The sequence below is a fragment of the Amblyomma maculatum genome, unplaced genomic scaffold, assembly GCF_055883805.1.
Source record: "Amblyomma maculatum isolate TAMU_Amacu unplaced genomic scaffold, ASM5588380v1 scaffold_13, whole genome shotgun sequence".
Classification (NCBI taxonomy): Eukaryota; Metazoa; Arthropoda; class Arachnida; order Ixodida; family Ixodidae; genus Amblyomma; species Amblyomma maculatum.
In genome coordinates, this window is record NW_028146738.1 from 30279413 (window position 1) to 30299660 (window position 20248).

Genomic DNA, 20248 nt, shown 5'->3' on the forward strand with positions numbered 1-20248 from the left:
TAAAACTAATATAATATTAATAGGCACGTATTTAGCAAAAAAATAATGTGTTCTTGTTGTTTCGCACACAGTTTCGTATTACTTCCCTTTTGCAAAATGGCGGATATCTTCACAAATGAACGAGTGCTCTATCTGTGCAGCTGCGATTCTAGGCGCCCAATAACTCGAATATATTTTTGTCGGCACTGTTCTAAGCTAAGATGCAGCGACTGTGTTTCTCACGAGGTATGTGAAGCCGTAAGGTTTTCATTAGACTTTGTTTGACGCTACGCAACAGCTGGCCGGCGCCGCTTTGGGCGTGGAACGTCGGGCTGTTGGTGCGATATGTTCTCACTGTAAATATTGCAGCACGATCATTGGTCGTGTGTAAAGTAATTAAAAAGACCTGTGCTGTACAGTCTAGTATTGCCACAAATTGACGCCGCAGTTAACCACAGCAGCTCATCAAATGCTGAGCTACGAGTTACTAAACAAATGTTTGTGTGGGTTGCAGCTGCTCAGCTAGCACGTTAGCGTCATTTTGTCAGCTGTTCGCTTCAGCTTCACAATGATCTCATGCAGCCACTTATTTAGCTCGCAGTGTTATATGCCGGCTCGTTTACATATGTCAGTTAATCGAAGCATAAATTTGCATCTTTTGGACTTAGTTCCTGACGTTTGCAATTTATTTTGTTTTGCTGGCGGTCATGGTCGGCGTTAAAAATGGAAACTTCTGTAAAAGGCGTTTCCGAAAAATTGAAGCCGTGGCATTGAGGTCAAAGGCTTCGCGATGCTTTTTTTGCCTCGACCAGTATATTCATCTAAAAGATGGGACATTACAGCGACTACAACACCGAAAAATGGATGGTTGCAGTTATTGACAGCCTTCTTTTTTCCCCCCAAGCGATGAGAATGCTGATAATTTAGATGAAATTAACTCGAGTCTCACTCAGTTTATGTCATGCATTCTGTGTAACTTGCGAGACCCCAGGTAGGGAGGGAGTTATAGCTCAGCCTGAGCACAACTACCTGGCATCCACCTGGCTACACCCAGTTGGATGCTTATGAGTTGTTGCTCTCTTATTGAAATCTACTTTGCCATCGGGGTTGTTTAAATGCATTGGATTAATAAGGCTGTTTGATTCCTCGCCTCTTCAATTTGAAGGGCTTTCATGCCAGGTAACGCAGCCTTGATAAGCTTTGTCTTGATTTTGAAACAGCTTGTGCATTAATGGTGGTCCTACGACAGAGGTTTAACAGCAGATCAGGTTTATTAAATGCCTCTTAAGTGGTTTGGTAGCATCACTGCAACTGTGCTACCTTGACCGTATGGTGTAGCAAACCTTAACTGCAGTTGTGCCTTTCATAAAAGTTTGGTTTCTGAAAATGCAGGTAGACTCAAACTACTGCTCTAACTGCCTTGAATACATGCCATCACCTGAAGCCCGTTTGAAGAAAAACAAGTGGGTGATCATGCTTTCTCCTTTGTTCTGACATTTTTTTCTGGGTTTATATAAGTGACAGTGGCTCAGAATTTTGGATCAGAGTCTCTTGCAATTAGGCACAAGGTTTTAAATAATGTGAACCTAACTGTAAATGCATGCCCATGCTTAAATAAGGATGGTTATTATTTGTGCTTCACTATTGTTGTATCAGCAGTTGGATACTTTTTTTTTTTTTAATGCATCACTCTAAAATCTTTACAACAGTGTGTTCCAGTGATTGGCTGCAAAACATCTAGCCAGTGCGAGCCCACTGTAGTGCTGTTTTTCACATTCTAGCATGGGTTGCATGCATGTAGCTGTGACACTGACAATTTATAATCTGGTGTTTTACGGTGTGTAAAATAGTTGGCTGGAAATTGTATATGTCTTGTGTTAACTTGAACTATTGTAAGGTTAAGTGCATAGTGATGATGATGAAGCATGGTGTGTTGCTGCTCTACCGTGGTTAGACATGGTTATGATTGGACTCTTTTAATGATGTTTGTTTTGATTCCTCTCCTCTGTCAGTAGCTTTTAAGTCTACTCTAAAATGGTGCACCTATTTCTACACTGTTGTGTCTGGTGTCTTTTTAATGAAAGGTAGCAGTGTGTTACTGGAAACAAGTTTTTCTAGAGCACCTTTCTTATCTGTCTTTTCACAACTGGCAGCTTTGTGCCATGTTTGTCTTGAACGGACATTATTTTCTGTGGTGCATACGTGCCCAGAGTTTACAGTGTCTGGGTGGTTGCAGATGTTCAAATTGCTTCGAGTGCCCCAGCTGTGCGCACACACTGTCGGTGCGAGCCACGACCATCCAGATGCAGATGCCTGAGGATCCGAGCAAGACCGTGGCCAAGAAGGTGTACTACATGGCCTGCGGTCTTTGTCGCTGGTCCACCAAGGATGTGGGACTACCTGATCAAGCACTGGGTAGCTGTTCTTGTTCGTTTAAGTTGTGCCCTGCAGGTGTCTAAAAGAATTATGAAAGCCTTTCGTAGTAGCCTGTTTTGAAAAGCTTTCACTGGTAACAGAGTTTTGGATAATGACTTTGTGATCTGAATATGTGTTGTGGACCAACACAGCTTATCTGTGTTGCTTGTTACTAATTTGGTACAATGCAAACCTTGTCTCCTCTTTATTCATCATAGCAGGCTCAATTACCTGAACTGTGTACACTGTTCAAAGTAATTAACTGTAGGGTTAGTTGGTTTTCATTCATTGTAATAATATCATTTAGTGCAAAACACACACCTGTGTGTTTCTTTTGCCTGGTATTTGCAAAATGTTTTGCACTAAGCGATATTACAATGTGTACACTATCAGTCATTATACATTTTTTAAATAGTGTGCTGGATCATTGGTATTGAGGTAGCCATCAGATATCTGACACAAAACCTAATGAATGTCTTTTGAGACATCACTTAAGGCAGTGCAGTGCTGATAGCATTCCCACTTCCGGGCCTTCTTGACAGCTGAAGAATGGCCTTGCTTGGTGGCAAACAGTTGAAAGCTCTTCTTTTGAATAGCCTATAACTAACCTGGTTTTTTGATGAAGTGGGTGCTCTGCTGCAGAGCATTTGCTTACATATTATATAAGTAGCGATGTCTTGGGCCTTACAGATTGGGGGGTGGGATTCAAGCATTGATTTTGAAAGCACGGCAGTGGCACACTGTAGTGAGTGTTGCGGTGTGACACAGAGAAGCAGTTGTTCTGTAGCAGAATCAGTTGTTTATTTGAAATTGGCACGAAGAGGTCTCATTGCAGTTCATGTAGTTTGTTGAAAAAGCAAACAGAATAGCTTCATAATGAATGAATTCCACTAAAGTGACCTTATGTTGCCGTCCAGCACGCAGTCTTTATTGTTTAAGCTTATATCGTGGGACTTTCTGGTGCCTTAATGCTCAATAAGATTTCAGTAAGTGTAATATATAATATTTTAATCTGCTTGGTTTGGAGCCAATGGTGTTGAAACACAGCGGCGACTTTTAGTAGGAGATATGGGGTGGCAGCCAGGTTAGGCGCTACCTTTTTCCTTGGTCGGGTGTCCATTGTGAACTCAATTTCTTTATACTCGGGGAATAGATTCCAAATAGGGTGTCTCCAAGCGTTGTAAAATTTTCTTATGGTATCAAAAGTGAACAGAAGCAGCACAATGAAGAAAAACTACCAAAAATATCACCTGGGGCAGCACTTTGTACTATGGTAAATTTAGCATTGCCGTTCAAGCTGCTGATCTGACACAAAAGGGATGCAGAAAAAGAATGCTGGGCAGCACACCAGGGTCAAGACCGGATAGAAAAGCAAACACAGGATTGGGGAGCAGGGAGTGATAACAGAGCCACTGTAGCTAAAGGGGTTACAGAGAAGCCGTTCCCCCAATGCTCCTACCCTTTTTTCAGCATGTATGCAGAAAAGTGTTCTTATAATGCACCACGTCTATAGGTTTCCCAGACAAGGCAGCACTCCACTGCATGTGTACAAGGTGCGGATCTGATCGACCGCCTAATTTTGGTAGTGGGTGGGTGAAAGGGAGTTTCATCTGAACGTGTCTTTAGTTTTCCAGAGTAGAATACTTTCGTTTAAGTGCTGTGATTTTAGTAATCCTTATTATTATTATTTTTTTTTCAATGGTGTCTGGGACATATCGGGAATGCTCACCAGAATAATCACTGAAAAAAAAAATGTTGCAATGCTTTGTAGATGTAAAAGGTGCTATATTTTGGGGAAGAAAGGTACTTGTTACAACTTTGACTGTACAGCTTCTTGTGCTTGTTCGCTTTTCATTTTCATTGGTGCTTTTAATGCTGTAAACCTAGCAACATTGTTCTGACAGAGAACACTGCTGCGAGGTTTACAGGCAAGGTAAGATGCATCGCGTGTAAATGTCATATTGCGTCAATGATGTATGGTCTACTCCTGTGTTTGCTTATGTCTAGCTTCCCCGCAACCATCAACATGCTTTTGAGAACCTCACTGCAAGATCATGTTGGTGGTAAAATGGGAAGGAAAAAAATTAGCACGTAGGACCGATAACCCCAGCGGGGGGGAAAAAAAAATGAAGTTCTTTACAGCAGCTAAATCTCTGCTGAAGCAGGACTGTATAGTAGGAACAGCAGCAGACTTGTGCCGTACACATGAATGGGAGAACCAAATCAGATAAGAACAAACATTTATTTCTCCATGTAGACACAGAGCATTCCCCAGGGGAAAGCAAAAAGGAAGAAGGGAAGGAATACTTCCTGAGAAAGTTTTGCCATGGATTACATGCCGCTGGCAGCAAGGCACTAGTTAGCAGTAAGAAAAAGGATTAAACATAGTAAACAGTGATTCATCAGGTACATGCACAATTGGTAACTAATGAAAATGTCAATGCAGTGTAATGGCTGTGAAGAGAAAGTGATAGGAAGCACATCATATCACTTAGAGTGAAAAACAGCCCAACAAGAGCAATCTTGGTGCACTCTGTGAGGCCAACAAAAAGATATACGGTAAGGCTTCCACTGTATTTTCAAAACATCAAATTCACAAAGAGATTTATTTAAAAGTATTTAGGACATCGCTACAAACTGAACAAAGCATTTTCATTTTCACTGTATGTTTGTAAATATAGTTTTGCAGTTTGTTGCCACATTTGGCACTCTGGTCGTTGGTCACTTGTGAACGCTCTTTACTCACCACTGTACCCCTTTGCAAGTAATTTCTATTGTGGAGTGTGGCCAAAGCTGTTTGTTGTTCATCTAATGCCTTGCAGCCTTGTGAGGCTAGTTTGATTTGAGTGCAGTGAGTGTTATGAGCGGTAGTTCTATGAAAGCATTATGGAAAGCGTAAATAATGCTGTAGGGGCTGGGAGCACTCAGCTGATTTGCTACTAAGGTTGTTGGGCTTTCTGGCCTACCACTTGACTGTGTGTGGCCACTCCTTGGCTCGCATACTGTGGTCAGAGAAGGGTGAACGGTGCAGATTCCTTGGAACAATGTATTGAGGTGCATCTTTGTAGCAGAGCAAGGATCTTTTTAATGACCATTACACTAGTGCCAACTGTGCTGTGAACATCAGCTGCAGGCTATAAATAATGGAACATATCGTTATGGGGAGGCAAGCCGATGAACACAGGAGAATGAGAACTGAGAGATGATGATCGATGATCTTGAGATGACGTTTAATGAAATGTTGGCAGGCCTAGCGTGAGCATGCCTGCCCACGCCACTGCCCACTTCTTTCTTGTCCATAATATTACCCGGGGCGGGGCCACTGAGCAATCGTCCCAATCGTGAATGAGGAAGTTTGTCGATGCGGATGTGTCGATGGCATGACAACTTGCGTGAGTGGATGGCCGAAGAAGAGGAAGAAGACAACGGCTTAACGGCACAATGATTCTCAGATGAAACCTGGCCCAGGACGCTTTCGGGCCACAGGTCGCCAAGACCCGATGGCGGAGGCCTAGGCACGCACCGCATGGCATGGGCAGGGGTGATGTCTTCGAGTGTAGCAGCGTCTTTGGTCGGCACATCGGGTCAGTCGGGTCACATGGTCGTTCGGTTCTCTCATTATTTGTTGTGGTCGTGTGGGTGGCGTCTCGTGTCAGTCTCTCCTTCGTTGTGTCTTGTGGTCAGGGCAGGTGACGGGGCGGACGAACGGCAAGGTCTAGTTGGATCTGGCAGGCTGGGGACCAGCCATGCGATGCCTCCTAACTAACCTTCTGCAGACGGCGCAAGGAGATGCAAGGCACTGAAGCTCAGGGCCAGGATAAGGGGTGATGATGACGTACCTGGCACCTCCAGCCAAACGTTACGGGGCAGCAAGCCAGTGAACACAGCAGAAAGAGAACTGAGAAATGATGTTCGATGACCGTAAGATGACGTTTAATCAATTGTTGGCGGGCCTAGCACGAGCGCGCCACTGCTCGCTTCTTCCTCATCCGTAACAATATGGTGATGTTGACATAGCAATTAAACTTTAATTCATGTGACTGACAGGTCCTAGATCGTTGTCCCACGTAATAGTTGTTTCGTGTGGTTTCTCAATGTTGGGGTCTGATTTGGAAATTGCCATTGATATTTTGCCTTGCTATACTAATATTTTTGTTAGCAGTGAAATGACGGAAGTAGGGAAGGAAGCAATAGGATAGGTGTCAGGGTGTCTAGCAACCAGGAAAACTGGGAATTGTCAGGGAAATTTTATGCACCGTGAAAAATCAGTGAAATGTCGGGGAAACCAGCAAAAATTTTGCCAGGTTAAGGGTAATTACACGATATATTCTGCAGTGCATTTTCATTTCAAGCTGGCACGTCTTCGACGCCAGTGCATGGCTGAGCTGCCACAATAGGAGAGCCAATACACACAGGAGGTGGGCACTCAATAAAACATGCGGTGGCACTGCGTGAGAGCAGTATGCGACAAAAAGCAGAAATAACCACGCCGCCAGTGGCCAGCGCGAAAGCGGTTGGTGAGCTGTGCTGCCAAACGCGTGTGCTACCGTACGCGTGCAGCCATATTGGGTTGGGTTGGCTCGGCTGACCGTGGGGTGGGCAGCTTGCAAATGATGGACTCGCGTGCTCCGAGGCTGGCATCAGTGCGCTTGTAATTTTCATTAAACTTTTGACGTTCTTAACGGCCATTAATACTAATGACAGCCTTTCACTATTGTTAAATTGCAGAATAAGATTAACAAATATTATTTATGCTCATTGTTATCAGCACCAACATTTTATTCACCACTGTAACCCTTTGCAAGTCATTCCTATTGTGGAGTGTAGCCAATTCACTCGTCAGGGAATTTAGACCGAAATAGTCAGGGAAAACCTGGAAAAATCGAGGATTTTGAAAATAGGGGTTTCTAGACACCCTGGGTTTACAACTGCTGCTTGAAAGGCTCAACATCCATCTTGAATGCGAAAAAGTAGAGTATACAAGGGAAAAAAGTTTTGAGAAAGGCGAAGAGAATAAAATATGAAAGCGGAATTAGGGGACGCTGATGACAACATGCAATTATAGTTTGTACTAAAATTGGTTCTCTGGAATTTTCTGGCTATGCTGACTTTTCTCCAGCAGCGAAATACACATTATCTGGGGAAAAAATTATAGTTAAAGACACTTATGCCAGTTGATTTAAACTAGTGACATGCTTGCTGAAAAGAATGAGCTGCCGCGGTTTCAGTATGCGTGGCGGGGTAGCGTAAACTCTGGGATCCATGTCTCCAAATTGGTGTTGACACACATTTTACTCGTGAAATCGGCCAGTGATGGCAACACATGCATTTCGTTTCTTCATCTCATCTAGCTTACAGCAGTAGAGGCACTGCAGATGGCTAAACATTGACGAGAAATCTCTGTGCTATGTTAGCCCCCGGACCAGCTCCAACTTTTCTGCTTAGCATTGAATGGCTTGAGTTTTTTCTGTGTAATTGCCTTGGAGCATGCTTTCTTTGTGGGTGCATGCAAAGTATAAGGTGTATACACTGGCTTCTTGTTAATGCTCTAAGCAGTAGCAGTACTTAAAACTAAAAATCCATTGTACATGCCTTGCAGCTACCAGTGCGTCCTTGAAGGCACATGAACCACATACCGACAGCCCTTGTACTATACCCCATACCTTGGGGTGCACGTGAGGCACGTATTGTGCGCATGCAGTTTCTCCATGGCTAGTGCCCAGGCTGTCTTAAACTTCTGTGTCACTGTTGCTGGAATTGGACTACAATTCGCCCGTGATGTCACGGTCGAGCCACCTCGGTAATCACGAAAAAGATGGCAGTTTTTCAGAACCTGATCCTGATGCGAGATACCCTGGGCAGTGATGTCACTTGTGAAGCACTAGATATCGGAATAGCGCTATCCGTGATAATGTCAGTAATGTGCAAGCACAGCATAGTGTAGCCAATTCAGTTAGCAGTGAAGCCAGTCAGTGAAGTCTGCCACATGTAACAATGATAGCTATGGCATTTGGAGGAAACGGAAGGTTTTATGTATCCAGCCAAAAATGTGGAGGCACCATGGAGCAGGAGAAGCCGAATAGCATGATAGTGTTTAGCAGTAGTAATGGTGATGGCTACATCAGCACCTTACGCTTGTGAGCCACATATTGGGGACATTGGTGAAGCTTTCCTGCAATGTGCAGCGTAATTCGTGGCTGTTTGAGAGGCACCTTCATATGCGATGATAGGCTCACGCTGAGATATTTGCGATAAGCCACTCCATTTCAAGCACAAGGCACATATGATAAAATGGAATCTGAGTCTAGGATTTTATGAGACAACATCCCAGGTGGACTTACCAATTGAACAAGTGCTCTTTGATGAGGATTTAAACATTAGGCCACATTATTGTCGATTTACCTCATCACCTGCCTGTTGTAGCACAGTGTTTTGTTTCGGCACCCAGCTGGTCTAGTTGTATCAAGTTTGTGTAATTTGCACAATGTTTTGTTAGTATAATAGATTAAGCCATTTTCTTTTTTGGTTGAATCATGAGGCGTGTAGAATTGTACTGTATGGCCTCAAATCCTCCATCATTCGCACTGATGCCTCACGCACAAAGTGCTGCTCTTCTGTGCTTTCTTGCTGCAGGTCATCACTTCTGTTCAGACTTGTACGTAACTCGGCACCTTCCAGTTCTTTTGTAGCCAGAAGTTGAAAGTACTATTTGCTTTCTTGTGGTACCCTATGCGCAGGGCCTGTAATCTTTTTTTTTTTTATGATACGGGGATGGGGTTTGGGATCGGATAATATATTTTGTTACCAGGTTAAGGGGAGAAATATGGGAGAGGCCTTCGCCCTGCAGTGGGTATAATCAGGCTGATGATGATGATGATGAATATATTTTGTGCCCAAATTTGTGCATTTTTAAGCGAAAGGTTCATTACACCAAATAAAGCCAAGGTCGCTGTGCGTGGCACAAGCCGCTACTGTGCATGCGCCGTAACCATGGCAACCAGCTGCACTGTTCAACAGGTGTGCCGTTGCGCTTGCTACAGAAAGGAGGAGGAGGGTAGCGGCGTCCCAGCAGATCTGCACGCTGGTGCAGACAGGAGAAGGGTAGCTTCCGCACTGCACATGTGTGCGCCGCCACGGAGAGCTAACCGGGTGGAGCAAGAAAGCGTCTGCCGGCATCGCATGCGCAGGCCACGGAAGTGGATTCTGTCCAGACGATGAACTTTGATGCGTTCAGTGGAATGCTAGCTGTGTTAAATGGGACGCTCGGTCACCCCGCAGCCAAAGCTTTCTTTATGAATCAATTTACGAGAAAAAAATATGAAAACATGACCTTGACCTGTTCAAGTGTAGGTGCCCATCATTCTGGGGTGTCTACCCAAAAGTATAAGGTGCCTTCCTTTCCTCAAAGCTATGATTTAAAGCAAAATTATTTTTTTAAAGATGCGGATTGAAAAGGCGGTGTTACAAGGGTTATCACTGCAACATGCATAGCTCTCGCTCTGTCACTTGGTTGAAGCCATGCTTAAACCGCCAGTTTTTTTTGCTCTCTTTTTGCAGCAAAAAACTGGTTTTTATGTAGAACGTGGAATGCTAAATTTTTTTTTCCTTATTATGTATTTACTGAATTTTTATTTGTTCAATATTTATTTTTTCCTTCTTACTGCATTATTTAGTTGCCGTGTCATCATATTCTGCACAGAACTTCTACGTCCGGGCTCAGTCTGCCTGCTTTTGATTTTTTTCGATGAAAACAGTCGTCCAACGTCACAGGGATATTTTAAGTGTGCAAGATTGTTGGAGTGGTGCTTGATACAATGAGAATAAGACGTCTAGGGCCGTATTTGCACAATGATCACGGCACAGTCCTGTCACAAATCTGACACAGGGCGATCAGTTAGCTCCTCTGCTACTGATCGACTCTGACCGGTGGACGTATCGACCAATAGGAGCAGGAGTAATTGATAAGTTTGTGGCAGTTTTTGTGATGTGATCATGATGTAATTTTTTGCATAATTGGCCCCTGGTCAGTGTCTAGGTTTTAGTCTCTCACTTCTAAAGTATATTTTCAAACTTGGCCTCAGACGAAGCAGCGACCTAAGATTCTGAGTCAGACATGCTACTCTATTGGCCGGCCAGGCACATTCCTACAGCTCGGGTATTTACATCTATGTTGGGGGGTCTTGCGCATAATGTGGTAGCTTATAACTGTATGCTAATGAGTATGGTTGACCTAAAACAATCTAAAACCGAAGGGCCCCTAATTCTCCTTTGGACTGTCAGTGGACCTTTCCAATCTGCATGGGTATTAAAATGTGTGGAGTTACTGTTTACATTATGGATCTTGATGATGAAGTGATGCTCACACAGATTATTGAACAGAAGTATTGCAGTGAATAGCGCAAGTTTATGCTATGTAACCTTATGTTACCAAGGGGTGCTTACAGGATGTGGAAATGATGACTTGTGACGTCAAACTTTTGTACACGAGCATCTTTTACTTATTGAGATATTTTGGGGTGATGTACTCTACCTTTTAATTTTGTTCACCAATTCAGTACTTCGATATTTGAGGCTTGAAAACAAAACAAACAAAAAAAAAAAGGTCTTAAGAACAAGTATTTCCTAACCAAGCTAAATTTGGCACCCTTGAAAAACTTTTTAAACCATTGCTTTTAGCCTGAAATGTTTTCCAGAGGTGCAGCATGCATTTTAATTGGTGTTAAAATTAAATAGCTATTAATGCAATGAATGATGCTATTAATAATTGCTATTAATGTCTACTTGTGACAGGTAGTAACCGCAGATCCGAACCATGAAAGGGAAATATCTAAGTGAATAAGATTGAAATGGAGCGCATTTGGCAAGAACTCGCAGATTATGACTAGCAGCTTACCGGTATCGCTCAAGAGGAAAGTATACAATAGTTGCATCTTACCTGTACTCGCCTATGGGGCTGAAACGTGGAGGCTAACCAGAGGGTTCTACTTAAGTTGAGGACAACACAGAGGGCTATGGAACGAAAAATGGTAGGGGTAACATTAAGAGATAGGAAGCATGCAGAGTGGGTCAGAGATATAATAACTCAAGTTACTGACATTCTAGTGGAAATAGCAGAAGAAATGGGCATGGGCAGGACATGTAGTGCAAAGAGAGGGTAACCGATGGTCGCTTAGGGTAACAAACTGAATTCCAAGGGAAGGAAAGGGTAGCAGGGGGCAGCAGAAAGTTAGGTGGCCGGATGAGGTTAAGAAGTTCGCAGGTGCAAAGTGAATGCAGCTAGCACAGGACCGGGCTAATTGGAGGAGTATGGGAGAGACCTTCATCCTGCAGTGGGTATAGTCCGGCTGATGATGATGAAATAAAAGAAGCTACTTTGCCTTGCAAGTTTGTCTTATGGAAAACTCCTTATTCTGTAAAAACTTTAATGACTTGAAAATTAGTATTTGATTACAAATTTAAAACAATATCATTTTTTTTTACATTTTATGGAGGGCTTTTTTGGAACATTGATAAGTCTAGATTTATGAAAGCACGCACTACTTTAAGTGAAAAAAAAAATATGTCATAAACACATAATTTGCTTTTAACCCTTTACAGTGGACTCTGGTTGGTTAGGGCAAAATTTTGGGTATTGTTTCTTGCTTATCATATTTTGTCTGTTTTATATTTAGTAAGTCCAAGTGGGGGGGGGGGGTGGGGGGGCTTCACTTATGCTTCTGTATTCCAGTGTGATGTCAATACCCTAAGGATATTGTACTGTTATTAATTTGTCACTATGTAGTGATTTCATGAATGTTTTTCACTACCTGTCCAGTATACTTCATGGTTAGTGTCATATAATTTCTTTTACATGCTTTCCATGTCCAGTATGCTGCTTTAGCTTTTTCCCAGAGGTTTACTGCCAGTTTTCAGGTAGTGAAATGTACAAAGTATAAGTGTAGTCGGTACAGAATTTTTTCTTTGTGGCTGTCTGCTTTTTGTATAGGATTGTTATTGTCGCTCCCCCGCAAGGGCACCTTGTGTAAACTAGGTGTTAGTGCTTGGTGCCACTATGGACCCTGAGCCCCCATACAGAAGTTGTAATCCGTACCGTGGCGATAGGTTGAGAGGTGGAGGGAAGAAACCTTGAACGGTGGCGGTCGAGGCCATGGTCAAGCCTCGGCCGATAGGCTCCTCGCCTGTCCACCAGGCGAGGGGCTCCGGGACCTTCCTCTGCGTATAAGGGTGAACCAGAGGCGACATATATTAGGACCCCTTAAACTATCCATACTGCATGGAAAAACTACCTTTAAAAAAACCTGATCGACCCCCGAAAAGGAACAGCTGCCAGGGAGTGGTTTCTGAGTGAGACCTCCTAAACGAAACAGAATCAGATCTCCTTGAGGGCCTACAGAACCAAGGTGTAACAGCAGTACGAAGAATAACAATCAGGCGAAAGAATGAAGAAATAAAAACGAAACATATTGTTCTCACCTTCAACCGGAGCACACTTCCTGAATTTATCAATGTGGAATTCATCCGATGCAAAGTTAGCCTGTACATACCAAGCCTGCGCAGGTGCTTCAAGTGTCAGCGGTACGGGCATGGTAGCCAGACATGTCGAGGACGCCTTACATGTGCAAAATACAGCGCACATGACCATGCAACCGATAAATGCAGTGCAACTGACTACAAATGTGTGAACTGTGAGGGCACCCACCCTGCATACTCACGATCCTGTGCAGCCTTTCAGGCCGAAAAGGAAGTAATCAATATAAAGGTAACTGAGAAGATAACATACGGAGAGGCGCGAAAAAAGCACAGAATGCTTTCCTCCGCTCCCTATGCTGACGCAGCCCGCAGAGGGGCCAGGCCGCGTCTAGTAACGGTGGGCACGCAGTGCAATGCTGCTGACGTGCTCCCACCACGGCTCCTCACTAAGCAGCCACCGGCTGCACCAATCTTTGCAATCCCGGAGGTCACTTTCCCCCAGATGTCCGGGACACCAAAGACATCTGAGAGGGACTTGGTTCCTCTTGAAAAACCTCCTGCCTCCATGCCTGCACCAGAGGCGATGGAGGTGAGCATGGACTCCGCAGCGTCAGCGGCGCCTAGGGAGTCCGCCAATGAGAGGCGGGGCCTGCTAGACCGCCTCAAATAAAAAAAAAACACACCAGTTAAGCCCCCTGATAAGTGTGGCGAATCTTAACCCTACTCTATATTCTTTCCACACCTACCAAAATGGCAACCGAGAGCATCATTTATTGGAACTGTCGAGGACTTCTAAAAAATCTGGATGACGTATATGAAATCCTTGCCGAACACCAACCAAACATAGTTTGTCTGCAAGAAACGCATCTGAAACCAACAGACACAAGTTTTCTCAAGCAGTATCACATATTCAGGAAAGATAGGCAAGGCAGTACTCACCCCTCCGGTGGAGTTGCCATTGTAACACAAAAGTCAATCGCTTGTCGAAACATCTCGCTTAACACAGACTTAGAGGCAGTGACAATACAAGCCTTAATATTCGGTAAAATAACAATGGTATGTTCGCTGTATATTCCGCCAGATCATAGACTATGCAACAAAAATTTTGAAAAGCTGATTGACCAACTCCCAGAACCATGGCTGCTGGTCGGAGACTTTAATGCCCACCACCCATTATGGGGATGTACAAGAACGGACTTCCGAGGTGCACTAATTGAAAAGTTTTTGTTGTCCTCAGGATCATGTTTACTCAACTCAAAACAGCCAACATACTACAGCTCAGCTCATAATACGTACACAGCCATTGATTTAGCCATTGGCTCTCCGATGCTCTTGGCAGCTACAGAGTGGGTTGTTATTGACAATCTATATGGAAGTGACCATTTTCCCATCTCTGTGAAGTACACAGGCAATAAAAATGTAAATGCACCTAGTCCCAGGAAATTTAAAGAATATGCGGCCAACTGGGAGATGTTCAGGGAACACTCAGCTCTGCCCTGTTCATCAGTTACTGCCTTAGGTGTTGACGAATCTCAACTCTTGATCACGCTGCACATTATAGATGCTGAAGAAAAACACATCCCACAAACATCAAGTAAGCCACCAAACAAACGAAGGCTGTGGTGGAATGCAGAATGTAAGACTGCCCGTGAAAAACAAGACAAGGCATGGTCGAAGTTACGCCGATACCCCACGGCTAAAAACCTAATAGGATTTAAGCATGCAAAGGCAAATGGCAAACGTGTTCGACGCATCTCCAAGCGAGAAAGCTGGTCATCATTCCTTTCTTCTGTGAACTCTTATTCTGATGCTCACAAAGTATCCAACAGAGTAAGAGCACTCAAAGGATATAGCACAATCCCAACGCCCCTTGTCAGCACCAGTGGTGACTCTCTTGAACACCAAGCAGATACACTAGGGCAACACTTCGAATATGTATTCAGCTCAGCACACTATACAGATTCCTTTTTGCAGCACAAGGTAACTGAGGAGAGGAAGCCTATATGTGATAAAAGACCGTGCACCGGAGGGTACAATAGCCCTTTCACCTTGCAGGAGCTGAAGATTGCACTTGGCACATGTGGGAACACAGCACCAGGTCCTGACAGGATCACATATGGAATGCTCAAACACCTGCATACGGACACGCTTGACACCCCACAGGACGCTTTCCTAAAGCATGGAAGGAAGCGATCATTATCCCGATATTAAAACCCGGAAAAGAACCCGCTCTTGCTGCCAGTTATCAGCCTATTGCTCTAACCAGCTGCTTATGCAAGCTTTTTGAAAAAATGGTAAATCGCCGCCTTCTACATTTCCTTGAATACAATGGTCTTCTTCATCAAAACCAAGCTGGTTTTAGAGCTGGGCGGTCAACAGCTGATCAGCTCATTGCATTTGAGTCATATGCAAGGGATGCTTTTGCACACAAACAGCATTGTTTATCTGTCTTTTTCGATCTTGAAAAAGCATATGATACCACTTGGCGCTATGGTATCATCCGCGACCTCTTTTCTCTTGGTATCACAGGGAACATGTTGAATACAATACGAAGTTACTTGTGTGAACGATCCTTCAAAGTTCGTGTTGGCAATGCATACTCAAAGCAGTACATACAGGAAAATGGTGTCCCTCAAGGTGGTGTACTACTCAGTTGCACACTTTTCATAGTCAAAATGAACTCTTTAAAAAGTGTGTTGCCAAAAACCATTTCTTGCTCTGTATATGTTGATGACATCCAGATAAGCTTCAAATCTTGCAACTTGGCCATCTGTGAACGACAGATTCAGCTAGGTGTTAACAAATTGTCCAGGTGGGCTGATGACAATGGGTTTAAATTTAACTCTGAAAAAAGTGTTTGTGTACCTTTCTCTAAGCAGCGTGGCATCAGACCCGACCCCAACATTACATTGAATGGTCAGAGCCTAGCCCTTAAAAAGGAACATAAATTTCTTGGCGTAGTTGTTGATGAAAAACTTTCCTTCATTGCCCACATAAAACAGTTGCGACTGAAGTGTCTCAAAGCAATGAATCTGCTAAAAATCCTCTCTCACCTTTCATGGGGCACAGACCGCGACTGCCTTCTGAGCCTTCTGAATAGTGTAGTTCTATCACGCATTGACTATGGCTCGATGGTCTATGGGTCCGCATCATCCTCTGCTCTGAAATTGCTTGATCCTGTGCACCACCTCGGCCTTCGCCTCGCCACGGGTGCTTTTCGAACTAGCCCAATTGCTAGCCTTTATGTCGAGGCGAACCGATGGTCACTGCAACGAAGAAGAGAATTTACTTGTGTAACTTATGCTGTGAAGGTTCTATGCCAACTAGATCATCCATGTCGCCGGCTACTGCTTGACAAAACTAGCACTGCACTTTTCTCAAGAAAACCATTTCTGACACCACCATACCCAATCAGAGTTGCCACTCATATTGAACATCTGGACATTCCAGTTACCAATCTTCATACAACTACCATAAAAAACTTAATTCCTCCTTGGGAAATGCACACTGTTAATTGTGACCTGTTGTTTCTTGAAGTGGGCAAACATGCATCCCCTATTGCCATACAGCAGCACTTCATGTCACTTCAGGAGAAGTACACTTGTGATGAATAATACACTGATGCTTCGAAGTCTGCTCAAGTCTCCTGTGCAGCACATGGACCTCAGTTTTCACAGTCAAAAACCCTGAACAGATATACTAGTATATTTACCGCTGAATGCCATGGTATCCTTTTAGCTGTGAGACACATTATAGAAAATAAAATACAGACGTCGATCATCTACACAGACTCCCTCAGTGCTTTAACGTCCCTATCCTTTTGGAAATGGCATAACAAGAACCCAGTCCTGAACTCTCTTTATAACACCCTTATGTTTGCCCATAAACTAGAAATTAAAATTGCACTGTGTTGGGTGCCAGGCCACCGCTGTATACCGGGTAACGAGGCAGCTGATAGGCTTGCTGCGTCAGCTGCCCTTCGAAATGACACAGACATTGATAAGATAACTTATCGTGACCTCAAGCCACACATAAAAAACATGATTCGGCAACAATGGCAAGAGGAATGGGACACAGCAACAGAAAATAAACTGCACACAATAAAGCCAAGCATAGGCAGGTACACCACAAAAAAACAACACAGATTTAAAGAAGTAGCTCTGTGTAGACTCAGAATTGGTCACACATACACAACGTATACATATCTTTTAACTAACTCTCCTGCACCGCACTGTTTGAGATGTGGTGATCGGCTCACTGTCATTCATGTTTTAATTATATGTGCACAACTGGAACCAGAAAGTAGACGTCATTTTCCCTCCTTGTACACTCTTCAAATACCTACACACCCATCCATTTATATTGGTGACAATCAAATATTTCCTTTAAATCAGGTGCTCAAATTTTCATCACAAGTAGGTTTTTTACATGGAATTTTTTATCGACGTGGGTCTCAGCCCGTTCCTCCTTGAGAGGACGGATGTGATCTTTTAAAGCATCTACATATACTTTCTTAAATTTTTTTCCCAGCTCATTATTCATTGCAAATGAATTTTAGGCCCTATACACCACTGTCTTTAGCGATATCACAGAGCAAATGCATTTTTAGGCCCTATACACCACTGTTTTTTATCCCTTCATGAAACATTACAACTATCACATTATGCAAACTTGAGTACACCATTAACCTTGAGTTTGGCGCTCTTTGGCCTGAGTCGTCCTTGCGCCATTAAAATCCAACATCATCATCATCATTGTCGGTCATAGCATGTTATTCAAAAGTACTTTAGTCATAGCAGGTGCTTGTTTTCTGTAGTGGGCATAACTAACTACCAGTAGCTTAAACATATTTTGTTCTTCCTGAATTGCATTAACTCTCCTTGTTCACGTATGTGTAACCTCTTCGTACATGGTGATTGCCGGTAACATCAGGGTTTTTAAAGGACTATAGACACCTGATTTTTGGGTTCGTGTTTTATCATTTGTAATGATGCCTAAGACATTACTGTTCACGGATCGCCACGTCACATCCGCCTACCACTGCTGAATAATTTAACGAATTTCTTTCGACACCTGTTTCGGTTTCAACTGCTGAGTGATGGCTGTGACGTCACAGTCAAGTCTAGGTCATGCGAGGGATGGAAATACAGCGCTATGATCACTGCTGTGTCATTTGAATTCACTACAATGATAAAGCCAGCCTGCCTCAAAAACAGGAATCATTACAAGTGAAAAATGAGCGATTATATCGCTGTTTTTTTATGCCGTACATCAAGACATAATTGTGATGTTACAGCCATCTCTCAGATAACGAAACCGAAACTGGTGAGAAAAGAAAATTCAGTTATAAATTATTTAGCGGTCATAAGCGAAAACTGCATGCGGATTGATATACAGTAATGACTTATGCATCATTAACAAGAAGAAAAATGCCACCAAAATTTGGTGTCTTAAAGGCTGTGTATTGCATTAGCTGATGGTGTCATAGCATGCTGGAATTTGAAGCGGCCATTCCTACTCTCTGGCCTGTGGAAATGTTGCCTAGGGAATTTCGCATCGACTACGGCAGGTTGGACATAGGTATGGAGTTCAGGTCATGTTTTCTGTGCCCATAAAACTAGGCAGCATTTGCACTAAAGTAGACCGAAAAATAAATGACAAAAAACGACGTGCAGGCCGTGAGGGATGCCAGGTAAAACATAATGTAGCTTTTCTTCCGTGCACAGAAGGAGTGGTATACAGAGTACCTTTTACTTGCGGAAAAGATTACATTGGTCAGTCAGGAAGGTGTCTTAACATAAGGCTAAGAGAACATGAAAACTCCCTAGAAAAAGCCCCGTCATCGAACGTGGCACTACACCACCACTTTTACCACAAATAGGTAAAAGCCCCCTTTGCACCCTCCTTGCACTCCCCTGTTCAAAGAAACTACAGTGTTGTACAAACACAGAGAGAAATTAACACGAGAATTAAAAGAGGCCTATCTCATTCACAAGAATTCTGACACATGCGTAAGCACCCCATCTGTTATCATTCATCCCCGAGAAATCTCATATCTTGACGAAACTGGTTTAAGTGAAATGTTGTTTTATCTGCGAACATGCGCACTTGGTTGTCAGAGCATTTTTGTATATATTCACGTTCTTTCAATAAATCATGCAGTTGATAGTCAGCACTGTTCCCGTCTACTCGCTTGTCCTATGTTTGTTGCGCTGTGTATTTAAAAAAAAAAAAAAAAAGAGGTCCTTAGTGTGGTCATAGTGCAGTCTCATAGGGTATATATCTGGTGAGGTGGGGGATTTCAGTTTCAATTGATTGCTTTTCAGGAGGGTGTCAAGTTTGGGTGTTTCCAAATGCATGTGACTCACACCTTAAGGCATTCAGTTTTGGAGACTCTACCATGTACTTGTTGAGAGGAGCCTTGTAATGCTCCGCCCCGTCCTTGTCTCTTTAACATGCCATCTCTGTTTGATAATGGGCTTGAAGCTATACTGCTAGCATGTGCCAGGCACGTGGCTCTTGCACATGTGTAGCCTGTTTTGATGTGTCCTGTGTTGTCGATACTTGGCCACTTAGAACTGACTGCACTGTAGCATCATAATATTCTTTTTGAGGTGCACACCTTCGTTCTCTCTTCTTTTGTAGCATGGCCATTTTATAGTCATCAAAGCAGTGTGGATGCAGCAGATGCATGAAAGATGAGAAGTAATTGATAAAAAAAGATGTAAGAGAATGTTAGCAGGTGTTTGAGGGCCCTCTAAGTACTACTCAGTGAGCTGTCTATCACCTGGGTTCCTTCTCTGTTAGCAACGGCATTTTGTTGTGTGTTGACTGTTTGCTTCATTCTTTGTGCAGCAACTGGGGGTTGGCAGGAGTATGAAAGCCCATGGAGCAAACGGGTGAGGCGTTTAACTTTTTTGTTCTTTTGGTAAGGAAATGCCTTTATGTGCGCTGTGCTTCTATGTATTATTTCTGTGTTGTGTGTATCTGTGCCTAGTTACTGGGAGTTTTGGTTGGAAGCTACGACATGAAATGTTTATTTACTTAATTGGTAAAGCCAGTGTAGCATGGAAAATAATATGAAGTCTCTTTTAGCTGAGGACCTCAAGAATAAATTTTTCGTACCGTTGATTTTATTAGCAAGGAAATGGCAGCTTGCAGTGTAATTTAGATGAAAGTTTGCTGTTTATTTTGTGTGACATCCTGGCAACCTTAACACTTTCATAACCAGGGGAAAAACGGCTGCTTTTCATTGGTTCTGGATAAACTCTTTTGCAGCAAATCTTACGAGAGATAAAAATAGGTAAAATACATACCGTTGATGCAAATGCAATGCACATTCGAAAAACATTTCTTTTAATGCAAATACTCAGTGCGAAAATTG

At 43.2% G+C, this 20248-nt stretch overlaps 1 protein-coding gene across 1 annotated transcript in view; it reads left to right on the plus strand.

Moving 5' to 3' along the window:
- Positions 1 to 86: 86 nt before the first annotated feature.
- Positions 87 to 20248, plus strand: part of DCTN4-p62 (dynactin subunit 4) — a 102904-nt gene continuing 82742 nt past the window's right edge. The window contains exons 1-4 of the mRNA XM_084586076.1: positions 87 to 225; positions 1372 to 1442; positions 2216 to 2394; positions 19720 to 19763. Coding sequence (XP_084442202.1) covers positions 97 to 225; positions 1372 to 1442; positions 2216 to 2394; positions 19720 to 19763 — 423 coding nt within the window. The 5' untranslated portion in view covers positions 87 to 96. The remainder of the gene's footprint in view (positions 226 to 1371; positions 1443 to 2215; positions 2395 to 19719; positions 19764 to 20248) is intronic.